Below are 13,722 nucleotides of genomic sequence, written 5' to 3'. Positions count from 1 at the left end.
GATACACTCCCCCGAGAGACTCGGCAGCTGCAAAGTGTCTCCTACAGATGCCTCTAGTGGCTAAAAGTCCTCAACATATTTTGCCTGGTCCCGTACAGACTTTGTCAAGAGGATAGTAGGTAGTCCTATACTGCTTGTATTTACAGGGTGTCCTGTTATCATAGGCGCTATTCCAATCCAGTTTTACAAAATATTTGTTATAGATATAAAACATGTTTAATAGTGTTTGTTAATATACACTCTAAATATCAATCTACAATATTTATACATGCTCATAAAAGTTAAAATAAACCTTACAATTTCTACTAGTTACTTTCTAAAACAAATTAAACAAAAAAGGAGACCTATACACAGATTTCTACTAGTTACTTTCTAAAACAAATCAAACACAAAAATAGACCTATGCAAAGAGTCCTATGTGAAATCAGGTATATATACCTCGTTGGTATATACGTATTGTTTGAAGTGTGAATGTAATTATAAAATAGACTCATATGTAAAAAAGAAAGTACATGAGAAAAGACACATACTAAACATGAGAAATTAGCCCTTGATATATCTCAGTGTTATAACCAATTTCATAATATACATTCCATAACCTTAGCACATACATTCCAGTAGAACTTATTGTACTAAGGAGTCCATGTTATTATTCAGTGAATAGTAAAGGATACTAATAAAGTCCCCATCATGAACTGAGAAAGCATGTAAAATATATATATATATATATATATATATATATATATATATATATATATATATATATATATATATATATATATATATATAGGTACATGTATAAAGTCATATATGCATTAAAAGCTTGTAGGTCTATCTACATTCAGACCCTCAGGTTGCAGAGCTTTAAAGTTGTGTATCCAATACGTCTCACATTGTCTTAAAGTTAAAAGACTATTTGGGAATTTATTTGGAGGAATCCAGTCTATAATGCATATTTTCAGATTTTTAGGATCTGAATAATGTGTGTTTCTAAAATGTACTGATACACTGTGATTATCTACCTTTTGTCTGATGTTGTATACATGCTCATTACATCTCCTACATATTCTTATTTTTGTTCTCCATATGTAAATACATTTGGATTCACATACAAGCTGATATAACAAAAATGTTAAAATACAACTATATCTTATGTATATCTATATGTTTTGGGGGGTAGTTATCAAGCCGTCTACTTTTCTGCCTTCGCCGGCCCAATACGCCCGCCTAAGCTCGCCTACCTTCGCCGCCGCGGACCTTGAATACATTCGCCTAAGTTATCAAATAAAGCTGTCAAAAAGCAGCGGGGCGATGAGCAGCGGACTGTGATAGTTATCACTCATCCGATCTCGCTGCTCTTCGGCTTTTTCCCAGCTTTATTGCTAGCCTGTCACTAAGCACTCACACTAAACTACACTGTTCTATCCCTATACCGGCGCCCCCGGAGCCTCCCGCAACTAAATAAAGTTACTAACCCCTAAACCGCCGCTCCTAGACCCTGTCGTAACTCTTATAAATGTATTAACCCCTAAACCGCCGCTCCTAGACCCTGCCGCAACTCTGATAAATGTATTAACCCCTAAACCGCCGCTCCCGGACACCGCTGCCACCTACAGTATACCTAGTAACCCCTATCCTGCCCCCCCTATACCGTCGCCCTCTATAATAAAATTATTAACCCCTATCCTGCTGATCCCGCACCTCTCCGCAACTAAATAAATAGTTTAACCCCTAAACCGCCGCTCCCTGAATCCGCCGCAACCTATATTAAACCTATTAACCCCTATCCTGCCCCCCCTACACCGTCGTCACCTATAATAAATTTATTAACCCCTATCCTGCCCCCCACTACACCGCCGCCACTGTAATAAAATTATTAACCCCTAAACCTAAGTCTAACACTAACCCTAACGCCCCGCCTAACTTAAATATTAATTAAATAAATCTAAATAATATTTTTATTATTAACTAAATTAATCCTATTTAAAACTAAATACTTACCTTTAAAATAAACCCTAATATAGCTGCAATGTAATTAATAATTATATTCTAGCTATTTTAGGATTTATTTTTATTTTACAGGCAACTTTCAATTTATTTTAACTAGGTGCAATAGCTATTAAATAGTTATTAACTATTTAATAGCTTACCTAGCTAAAATAAACTGAAATTTACCTGTAAAATAAATCCTAACCTAAGTTACAATTACACCTAACACTACACTATACTTTAATAAATTATTCCTATTTAAAACTAAATACTTACCTGTAAAATAAACCCTAATATAGCTACAATATAAATAATAATTATATTGTAGCTATCTTAGGATTTATATTTATTTTACAGGTAACTTTGTATTTATTTTAGCTAGTTAGAATAGTTATTAAATAGTTATTAACTATTTAATAACTACATAGCTAAAAGAAATACAAAATTACCTGTAAAATAAATCCTAACTTAAGTTACAATTAAACCTAATACTACACTATCATTAAATTAATTAAATAAACTACCTACAAATAACTACAATTAAATACAATTACATAAACTAACTAAAGTACAAAAAATAAAAAAATAAGTTACAAACATTTTAAAAATATTACAACAATTTTAAGCTACTTACACCTAATCTAAGCCCCCTAATAAAATAACAAACCCCCCCAAAATAAAAAAATGCCCTACCCTATTCTAAATTAAATAAAGTTCAAAGCTCTTTTACCTTACCAGCCCTTAAAAGGGCCATTTGTGGGGGCATGCCCCAAAAAGTTCAGCTCTTTTGCCTGTAAAAGAAAAATACAACCCCCCCCCAACATTAAAACCCACCACCCACATACCCCTAATCTAACCCAAACCCCCCTTACAAAAACCTAACACTAATCCCCTGAAGATCATCCTACCTTGTCTTCACTCAGCCGAGCAGCGATGGAACCGAAGTGGACATCCGGAGCAGAAGAAGTTAATCCACCAAGCGGCGCTGAAGAAATCTTCCATCCGATGAAGTCATCATCCAGGCGGCGCTGAAGAAGTCTTTGATCCGGCCGATGTCATCTTCCAAGAGGCGCTGAAGATGTCTTCTATCCGGGCGATGTCATCTTCCAAGCCGGGTCTTGAATCTTCCTCCCGCCGACGCGGAACCTCCTTCTTCACCGACGGACTACGACGAATGAAGGCTCCTTTAAGGGACGTCATCCAAGATGGCGTCCCCTCAATTCCGATTGGCTGATAGGATTCTATCAGCCAATCGGAATTAAGGTAGGAAAAATCTGATTGGCTGGAATCAGCCAATCAGATTGAGCTCGCATTCTATTGGCTGATCATAAAAGAGCTTTGAACTTTATTTAATTTAGAATAGGGTAGGGCATTTTTTTATTTTGGGGGGGGGGTTTGTTATTTTATTAGGGGGCTTAGATTAGGTGTAAGTAGCTTAAAATTGTAATTTATATTGTAGCTATATTAGGGTTTATTTTACAGGTAAGTATTTAGTTTTAAATAGGAATAATTTATTAAAGTATAGTGTAGTGTTAGGTGTAATTGTAACTTAGGTTAGGATTTATTTTACAGGTAAATTTCAGTTTATTTTAGCTAGGTAAGCTATTAAATAGTTAATAACTATTTAATAGCTATTGTACCTAGTTAAAATAAATTGAAAGTTGCCTGTAAAATAAAAATAAATCCTAAGATAGCTAGAATATAATTATTATTTATATTGTAGCTATATTAGGGTTTATTTTAAAGGTAAGTATTTAGTTTTAAATAGGATTAATTTAGTTAATGATAAAAATATTATTTAGATTTATTTAATTAATATTTAAGTTAGGGGGGCGTTAGGGTTAGTGTTAGACTTAGGTTTAGGGGTTAATAATTTTATTACAGTGGCGGCGGCGTAGTGGGGGGCAGGATAGGGGTTAATAAATTTATTATAGGTGGCGACGGTGTAGGGGGGGCAGATTAGGGGTTAATAAATTTATTATAGGTGGCGACGGGTTCAGGGAGCGGCGGTTTAGGGGTTAATACATTTATTATAGTTGCGGTGGGCTCCGGGAGCGGCGGTTTTGGGGTTAATATGTATAGAGTAGCTTGCGGTGGGCTCCGGGAGCGGCGGTTTAGGGATTAATATGTATAGAGTAGCTTGCGGTGGGCTCCGGGAGCGGCGGTTTAGGGGGTAATAACTTTATTTAGTTGCAGCGGTGTAGGGGGGGCAGATTAGGGGTGTTTAGACTCGGGGTACATGTTAGGGTGTTAGGTGCAGACAGCTCCCATAGGAATCAATGGGATGTCTGTCAGCAGCGAACATGAACTTTCGCTATGGTCAGACTCCCATTGATTCCTATGGGATCCGCTGGGCCGTAAAAGTGCCGAGCGTACCTGCTAGTCATTTGATAACTAGCAAAAGTAGTGAGAATGTGCCGCACTTGTGTGCGGAACATCTGGAGTGACGTAAGAATCGATCTGTGTCGGACTGAGTCCGGCGGATCGAAGCTTACGTCACTAAATTCTACTTTAGCCAGTCTCGAGCCTTTGATAACTAAGGCGAATCAGCCTCGCCACAAATACGCTGCGGAATTCCAGCGTATTTGAGGTTGACGGCTTGATAACTAGGCCCCAATATCTTATATTCACATGTGTAATCTGCATTATGGAAGGAGTCACCCTGTTTTATGTGTTTACACATTGCACATTTTGGATTTCAAACATTTCCAAGTACCATTCGGTTTTATTAACAATTAGTAGAGGCATTTATTTTTTCTTGCTGAGTGACGGGACGAAGTTTGGAAGGGGTAAGATATTTTTTAAATACAGATTCTTCCCTTATGTAATTGTAGATCTTATGTCCAAATGCACTCCTAAAATGGAGTCTGCCTTTAGAATATGCCAATGTTTATTAATAATGGACTGTATTATGTTTCCCTCCCTGACTAAATGTTATTATGAATCTTTTCTTGTCCCTTTTATTCCCAAACATTTTTGATGGGTTTAGCAGTTTTTGCCTTTCTAAATTCTCAACTTTTTCTTATGCTTGATTTAGGTATCCCTATTATACCCTTTTCCCATAAACCGTTCCTCAAGGATCTTGACTTCTTTCTCATTATCCACATCCGGAGTACAATTTCTCCTTATTCTTTGATATTGCCCATACGGAATGTTTCTCTTCCATATCACAAGGTGGCCGCTATTTGCACAAATAAAACCATCAGTCTCATTGTTCTTACAATAGTTCCTTACAGCCACCGTATTATTGGAATTCCGAAACAATATTAAGTCTAAAAATTCTATTTGACATTTACTGGTAAATTTAAGATTGAAATTATTAGGGTTTAAATGTGTAACAAAATGTTGTCCTTCCTCCTCATTACTCCTCCAGATGATTATAATATAATTTATGTACCTAAAATAGTACATTAGTTTTTTTTTATGTAAGGATTATTGAACCAAACATAGAGATGTCCAAAATAGTCCATAGATAGGTTCGCATACAAGGGAAAAAATGTTGTTCCCATCGCTGTACCCTGGATTTGTCTATAGAATCCAGATAAGAATTAAAAATAATTGTGTTCAAGAATGAATTGAATGTGAGATAGTTTGAAGTGTAAGTGTTTTGTGGGTGTATCCCAACTTTTTCGTGGAGACCAGCATTTACCAGAATTAAACTTTTTTGAAATCCTTAATTGAGAGAGAGGATTTGGACAAAAATCTTCACTCTTTTTATAATAAGTACTGTGTATCATCACATATGACCACTGAGGATGTGCATGATTTGATCTATGGCATACTCTGAGCTTTCAAAATGTTTCCTGTGTGACTGATATTTATATAGTTGTCTGTTCTTATTTCTCATTTGGGATATCACACTTGGAGATTTAAGGGTATAGCGCTGGTATTTGTTTCTGCTGTTAAAAAATAAAATACAAATTTAAAAAAATCTAGGCTATTTCAAGCAATATTTACATAGTGGTTTGGTTTGGGCTCATATTTTAAGTTCAATTTGCTTTTTGCCTGCACCTATCATTTACCATCACTTTAAGGATCCTATGTGAACTAAGTGCATTTTTGCCTTCCCATAGTAATTGCTTAAGGTGGTACTGCTCCCCACCCTTATGTATTTTATTAGGGGCTCAGTTCCATCCATTGTATCATATTTTTAAATATTTATGGTCTAAGCTGTTTTTTCTTTCCTTCTTTTCTTTTGTATTTCCTCGTCTAATTTAAAATGTTGGTGGAGCTATGTGTACAGTTTTCAAGGATGTGGTTTTAGTACAATATTAAACTTTATTAGTTTCTATTACAATATAAAAGTCACATTTTGTCTTTGATCAGGTAACATTTTTCTATAAATATTAAACAGTTTGTTTGGCTGAAGCATCATGCTCATTGCAAGTTCTGAAAATAACCTGTCTGTGTTCCTGTTACACAGTCCTGAAGCTGGAGTTAGGAGCTGATTAGTGCTTAAGCATCCTTTACATGTGACCTTGTAATTGAACCAATGCGCTTGATTACAAGTAGAGTGAAAATATAATACCACTATTGTGCGCTAACATTGCTCAAGTTAAATCAATAGTGCTTTTATTTTTCTGCTCAAAAAATAATAATTTATCACTTGAGCGAAAGTCTGGCAGGGTAACATCTGGATGTCGTATAGTGCGGGTGCGCTAAATTCCACACACTGTGGGGGCGCACTGAAAAACTTTAGTCTTATGCTCAAGCACTAAGCCAAATGTATGCAAAACTTCTCAAGTAAAGGAGCTCTTCACTTATGGCCAGATTACAAGTAGCGCACTAAATTTATTGTGCCATATGCAATATTGCCTCGGGTTAGCGTGATTGACGACCTACCGTAAAGTGTTAGGAATAAAGGTTGCACCAAACACAACTAAAATAAACTGTTACACTCGTATAAACACTAGCTGATAAAATAATTAATATAAATATTAGCAAAAAAATATTTATAATGGATTAAAGGTATATGGTATATACCTAAATAACAATTCAATAATAATATTTAATAATGTGTTTTACTGTGTATTTACTGTAAATATTTAGCATTCTAATGTTTTAATTAAAATGAAAAATAACATTTTCCTGTATGTGAAGATTTCTATATATCTACATATACCTATACCTATATAGCTACAGTATTCATATAGATATAAAGGTATAGATATATAGTTTACATTAACATTATCATAAATATATATTTAAAAATAAAAAGTACATTTCTTTCTATGTGAAGAACATTGGATTGTAAAATATGCATAACACGCTTTGGGTTGCATACTTTAGGTTTAACACAGTGTCAGGTTAACGCACATGAAGAATTAGTTATCTTAAAGGGACATGATGCCCAAATGTTGAAGCAGCATAGCTGTCAAAAGATCACTAGGAAATATCACCTGAACATCTCTATGTAAAAAAGGAGGGTATTTACCTCAAATTTTCCTAATTATTCACTCCCCATTGTAAAGAGACTTTAAGCTGCTAATCATGATATTTGTCCCAGGAATTATGAGGTAGCATGCATCTGGCATGTGCAGGCATGTTATTTCCCTATTCAGTTTAAGAAAGTTTACTATAAAATCTCATAAGATTTCTTTAAACTCTCACAAGATTTCACTGAAATCTCATGAGATCACAGGAAAGCAATACATGACCTCAGCACTGTTAATGCTGATTGGTTATTGTTTTTTTTGTTTGTTTTTTTTAACTTGCAGCTGGACAGTAGCTGAAATATAACTTACTTTTGTAAGCTGAAGGAAGTTTGAGGTAAATAACTTCCTTTTTACATAGAGATGTTCAGGTGATATTTTCTTATCAGCTTTTTTTCAGTTATACTGCATCACTTTCAAGTGATTTAGCATATGAGTTTTATGTCTGTTTAAGGCACATTATGTGCACTAACCCAAAATCACGTTAGACATAAAGAGCGCAAACCGAAGCATTATGCATAGTTTATATTCCAATGTTCTTCACATAGAAAAAAAATTGCTTTTTATTTTTAAATATATATATCTGTTGATATAAAATATTTATCAAAATATATAGGTATATTTATATATATATATATATGTAGAAATATTTTTTTTTTAAAAAAAAGACATTTTCCTGTATGTGAAGAATATTGGAATGTTAAGTATTAATAACTCCTGTCAGGTTAGCGCGCGAGTGATAAGTGTTAGGTTTTTTTTCTTCTGCGCTCTACATTTAAAGTGAAGGTCCATTTTGATGAATTAGTGCCCGATTTTTTAAAAAACCTATTAAAAACAAGGGCACTTTAATTCATCAAAATTGACATTTCACCGTTTTCTTCAAAAACTTACCTTTTAATCCTGAATGCCGCTCCAGCGATTCCCCCGGCCATCAGAAGCCTCTGCAGACGTCAGAAATGATGAATCAGGCTTCCTCCAATCACAGCTTCCCCTCGGGGGAATCATGGCCTGATGCAACGCTGTGATTGGAGGAAGCCGGATTCGTCATTTTGGACCTGCGACGGCTTGCAACGGGCAGAGGAAGTGCTGGAGTGGCTGCCATGATTAAAAGGTAAGTTTTTGAAAAAAACTGTGAAATGTCAATTTTGATGAATTAAAGTGCCCTTGTTTTTAATAGGTTTATTAAAAACCGGGCACTAATTCATCAAAATGGACCTTCACTTTAAGTCTATGGGGAGAATAAGTTAGTGTGGTCGCTCTTGTGCAAAACTTTTACTTTTAACTTGTAATATGAGCTACCCCGCACGTAAAAAGTTTACTTCTGTGGCAATAGTGCTTGACAAGAGGGATAAATAGAGCTCCACTCATGAGCTGGCCCTTACTGTTTTACTATGGTTTTGTATTGAAATGTAAGTTCATAACACTTCACTAATAGATATGCATACTAGGGATGGGCGAATGGGCTGAAAGTCTAATTCGTTTGGTAGAACGAATAGTCCTATGGACATTGGTTTTGAACATTCGAATGTTGATAAGAATGAAAATCCTATAAAATTTGGTATTTAAATGTTATTTACGGTTTATGAACGTTACTTTTGTTTTCAAATGTTCAGAATTAGATTGAATATCCACATTCAAAATTTTGAATGTAACATTCAATTTAACAAATACTATTCAGAAGTTCAATAGTTCATGTGGTAGGGAATTTAGTAAATTGATACATAATAGATACAAATACTGTATATCAATTCAAACGTTTCTGTTTCAATTACATAATTTTAATATTACATTTAAAGAGAGCATTAGAAATACTAATGCAAATATATAGATTCGAAATTTTTCGAATTTGACTATTGCATAATTTGAATCTAATTAATATAAAAATTCTTATTGAATATCACATTTAAAGAAAGCATTAGAAATATTGTTACATTAAATTAGTATAAGAATGTTGTACAAACATTCAAAATTCTAAATGAACGAACGTGTTAAACCTCGTTTCATTTTTTCAATGTTGCAAAACATTCGCCCATCCCTAATGCATACACATTTATACAAAAACACACACATATATATATATATATATATATATATATATATATATATATATATATATATATATAAATAAAAACAAATACACACATACTAATATAATTTTGAACCCTTTAAATCACTGTTAAAATATTTTTCAAGTATAAGGCTTTAAAAAAATGTGTTAAGATTGGTTAAAGGGAATATTCATATGCTAAATCACTTGAAACTGATGCAGTATAACTGTAAAAAGCTGACAGGAAAATATCACCTGAGCATCTCTATGTAAAAAAGGAAGATATTTTACCTCACAATCTCCTCAGCTCAGCAGAGTAAGTTCGGTGTAAAAAGTTATACTCAGCTGCAGTCCAGCTGCAGGTAAAAAAAAAAAAAAAATGAAGAAATGAACAGCAGCCAATCAGCATCAGCAGCGGTCATGAACTCTTTTACTGTGATCTCATGAGATTTCACTTAACTCTCATGAGATTTCATAGCAAACTGATTAGGGAAATAAGATGAGAGTGCACGTAAGCTCGCCCCTTCCACTGTCCCGGGACAGACATACTGATATGCTGCTTAGAAGTCCTTTACAATGGGATGTGGCTACTGAGAAACTTTTGAGGTAAAACATCTTTCTTTTTTACATAGAGATGTTCAGGTGATATTTTCTAGTCAGCTTTTTACAGCTATTTTGCAGCACTTTCAAGTGTTTAAACATTTGGGTATTATGGCCCTTTAACATTTTTTACCATCCACTTGTGATACCAGATTCTGCCCTATTCCTTACACAAAATCTTGTATATGTACTGTACATACACATACATGCGTCATCAGTTTTCGAAGCAGTATTTTAAAATGAATGCCCTATCATTATCTAAAACTGAACACCTCAAAAATAGACCTCTTCATCCACTGCGTGTAACATTAACCTTTTCTGTGCCCGATATTTTCTTTTCTCTTCTTCTTTTCTTACATCTTCATAATTATGACTTCAAGGCATAGCTAGAATTTCACCTCTTGTTGGAGATATGGGCTACAAGTTTGATGTGAGCCTACAACTGCTATAGATAATTATTATTATTATTATACATTATTTATGAAGCGCCAACATATTCTGCAGTGCTGTACATGGATAAAATTTATTTAAATAAAACAATAATATAAAACTTGTAAAAGACAGAACAAAATTTACTAACACATACAGGAGGAATTGAGGGCCCTATTCCCGTGGGAACTTACAATCTAGAGAGATAAATAGGTAAACTATGCTTTGTATGTAGCTAGTTTGTGCCATGTATACACTGTCTGTTTATTACACTGTTTTAGTCTGACTCTAGTTACAATAGATGAGTTCGTAATTAGAAGCCTAAATTTGGCACCACATATATATTATATATTTTTATATATATATATATATATATATATATATATATATATATATATATATATATATATATATATATATATTACTATGTTGGCCTTACATTTCTAGATAACCTTAATAAATTCCCTAGGCAGTCCATTATAAAAGTCCACTGATAATACTGATGTTCTACAGTAATTTTGAACAAAAAAAGAAAATATGCAAATTAATGTTTTTTTTGTTTATTTTTTTTTAAAACGGGACGAGAGTCACATTTATTACATCTGTGAAATATGTTTCAGTTAAGTAGACAGATAAGACATCTGTAGTTAAGCTGTTGTGCTGCTATCTTTAACAAAGTATACTGAGTATTTTAAATGGATGTGTAACACTAAGCTGTATACAAGTACAGTATAATAATATGGTAGCCATATGTTTTTTATTTAAGATAAAATGTATATATCACTTATATTATAAATATTTTTTAGTATGAAATATGAAATTAAATTAATTGTTTTTAATGGAATTTCAAATTTGGACTTATAAAGAGTTGAGCAATATAGTTTTCTTTAATAATTAAAAAATACAGTTGATTAAATATTTCGGATAAAATAAGTTGTTTAAATAACGTGTGTTTTTTTTCTTGTCCATAGGTTGTAGAACGGCGCCAAATGACTTAGTTTTTATCCTTGATGGTTCCTGGAGTGTGGGGCCAGAAAATTTTGAAATTCTAAAAAAATGGGTTGCTAATATAACAAACAACTTTGATATAGGCCCGAAATTTACTCAGGTTGGAGTAGTTCAATACAGTGACTATCCTGTTCTTGAGATCCCTCTGGGAAGATATGATTCAATCAATGATCTTATCAAGACAATGCAATCCATTCAATATTTGGGTGGGAATACAAGAACTGGTAATGCTATACAATTTTCAATTGATAATCTTTTTGCTAGATCATTAAGACCTTTAACTAAGATTGCAGTTGTTCTTACTGATGGGAAGTCACAAGATGATGTAAAAGATATAGCAGAAGAAGCAAGAAGAAATAAAATTACTCTTTTTGCCATTGGTGTTGGCTCAGAAATTGAAGAAAGTGAACTTCGAGCAATAGCCAACAAACCATCCTCTACATATGTTTTTTATGTTGAAGACTACCTAGCAATATCAAGAATAAGAGAAATTATGAAGCAAAAACTGTGTGAAGGTAATTTACTTCTTCTTTTATATATAAATGTGATTAACTATGAAGCTTATTTTTACCTTTTATTAAATAGTGGAAGTTGTAGCAAATAGCTTTAAATATGTTTTCTTTATCCTGGCTAGACATCACCTTAAACTATAAAAATGCATCTATAACCTTCTGATTTGAAATTCCTGGCACAAATATTCCAAAATTCCAAATTTATAATAAAAATGAACATTCTCAATTTCTTTTATGTTTGCAGGAAAACTTTATTAACAAGACTATGAAACAAAATAACTTTATAATACACATTCCATAAATTAATACACATATATAAATCTAGTTATAAAACATGTGAAAAATATACTGAGAACAATATATTAGCTAAATTATCGAGTTGTTGTCTGTCAAGATGTATAATTGTAAATTGTACTGGAAGTCTGAATTTTTCAGGAAGTTGTATTCAAATCGGGATTTACCTCTGTGACACCCATAAGCAGAGGTTTATTTGGAGCCTTATCCCCACTAAAGAGTTATGCTTGAGCAGTGTAATAACTAGACTATTCTAAGTTAATTATAATTTACTAACTTATTCTGTTTCATAATACATTTGGAGTATACATGAGCTTTATGTGAACTGTGTAAGATGTTAGAAAGGGGGTTTAGTTTCAATCACTTTTACAGGATATTGGGTGTGTTAGTAAATTGTGAGATTTGCTGTTTACAGTAGCTGCACTTTTTCTACATATATTATATATATATATGTGTATATATATATATATATATATACTGTGTGTGTATATATATATATATATATTTATATATATATTTATATATATATATATATATATATATATATATATATATTATAAAGGGGACCTTTCATTCATGAAGTATGCTGTTTCAATCGATCGCCGTTCCTAGCTATTTCGGCAGACCACGGCTAAAAATATTTTTTGCTAAGAGGTGACTTTTCACCTCTTAGCCAAAAGCTGTGCGGTAAAATCCGGTTTGGCGCCCATGGGAGCTGGATTTACTGCACGGCTATTGGCAAAGAGGTGACAACGTCACCTCTTAGCAAACATTGTTTTTAGCCGTGGGCTGCTGTAGCAGCTAAGAACGGCAATCAATTGAAACAAATAAAGGAGCTTTCTACATGAAGTATCTTCTACGTCATGAATGAAAGTCCCCTTTATTTGTTTTAATAGTCATGTCAATTGTACAACGCTAGGATTGACTTTCGCTTTAATAAAGTGTCACACCGTGTATTTACATAAAATATTATACATTCCAATGTTTATCACATTGCAGAATATGGGCGCCATGTACTAAGGCGTCAATTTTTTCGCACAGACCGTATCGAAATAACCCGCCGGCATTCGCACCATGCGGGTGGCACTTCGTTACATGAATGTACTAAAAACCAAGCCGTAAAATTTTGCGTCTATTGTGTGTCGAAGACAATCGGATTATTGATAATTTTGAAGCTTCGTTCGGCGCGAAAGAGCAAAGTTAAGAAGCAGTCTGCGATACTATGCAAACTTTGTTAGAATTGATTAGAGATAGACATCAGAGCCAAGAGTTGCCAGATCCAAAAAGACCACGGTTTAATTAGTGCATTGTTATGGACAATTTTAAAGTTATTATTATTGTTTTGTTGTTGACAAAGAATATATTGTTATTTTTACATAGTTTTATTAAAGTTTATCCTGTTTTTATTTAA

At 33.4% G+C, this 13,722-nt stretch overlaps 1 protein-coding gene across 1 annotated transcript in view; it reads left to right on the top strand.

Annotated features, from left to right (window-relative positions):
• LOC128656477 (collagen alpha-1(XXI) chain-like) overlaps positions 1-13,722 on the top strand; it is a 788,552-nt gene that overhangs the window by 196,674 nt on the left and 578,156 nt on the right. The window contains exon 3 of the mRNA XM_053710398.1: positions 11,469-12,020. Within this exon, the coding sequence (XP_053566373.1) occupies positions 11,469-12,020 (552 nt within the window). The remainder of the gene's footprint in view (positions 1-11,468; positions 12,021-13,722) is intronic.

Source organism: Bombina bombina, chromosome 4, assembly GCF_027579735.1.
Source record: "Bombina bombina isolate aBomBom1 chromosome 4, aBomBom1.pri, whole genome shotgun sequence".
Lineage (NCBI taxonomy): Eukaryota > Metazoa > Chordata > Amphibia > Anura > Bombinatoridae > Bombina > Bombina bombina.
Note: the sequence above shows the minus strand (reverse complement) of the source record. Positions and strands in the feature narration are given on the sequence as shown.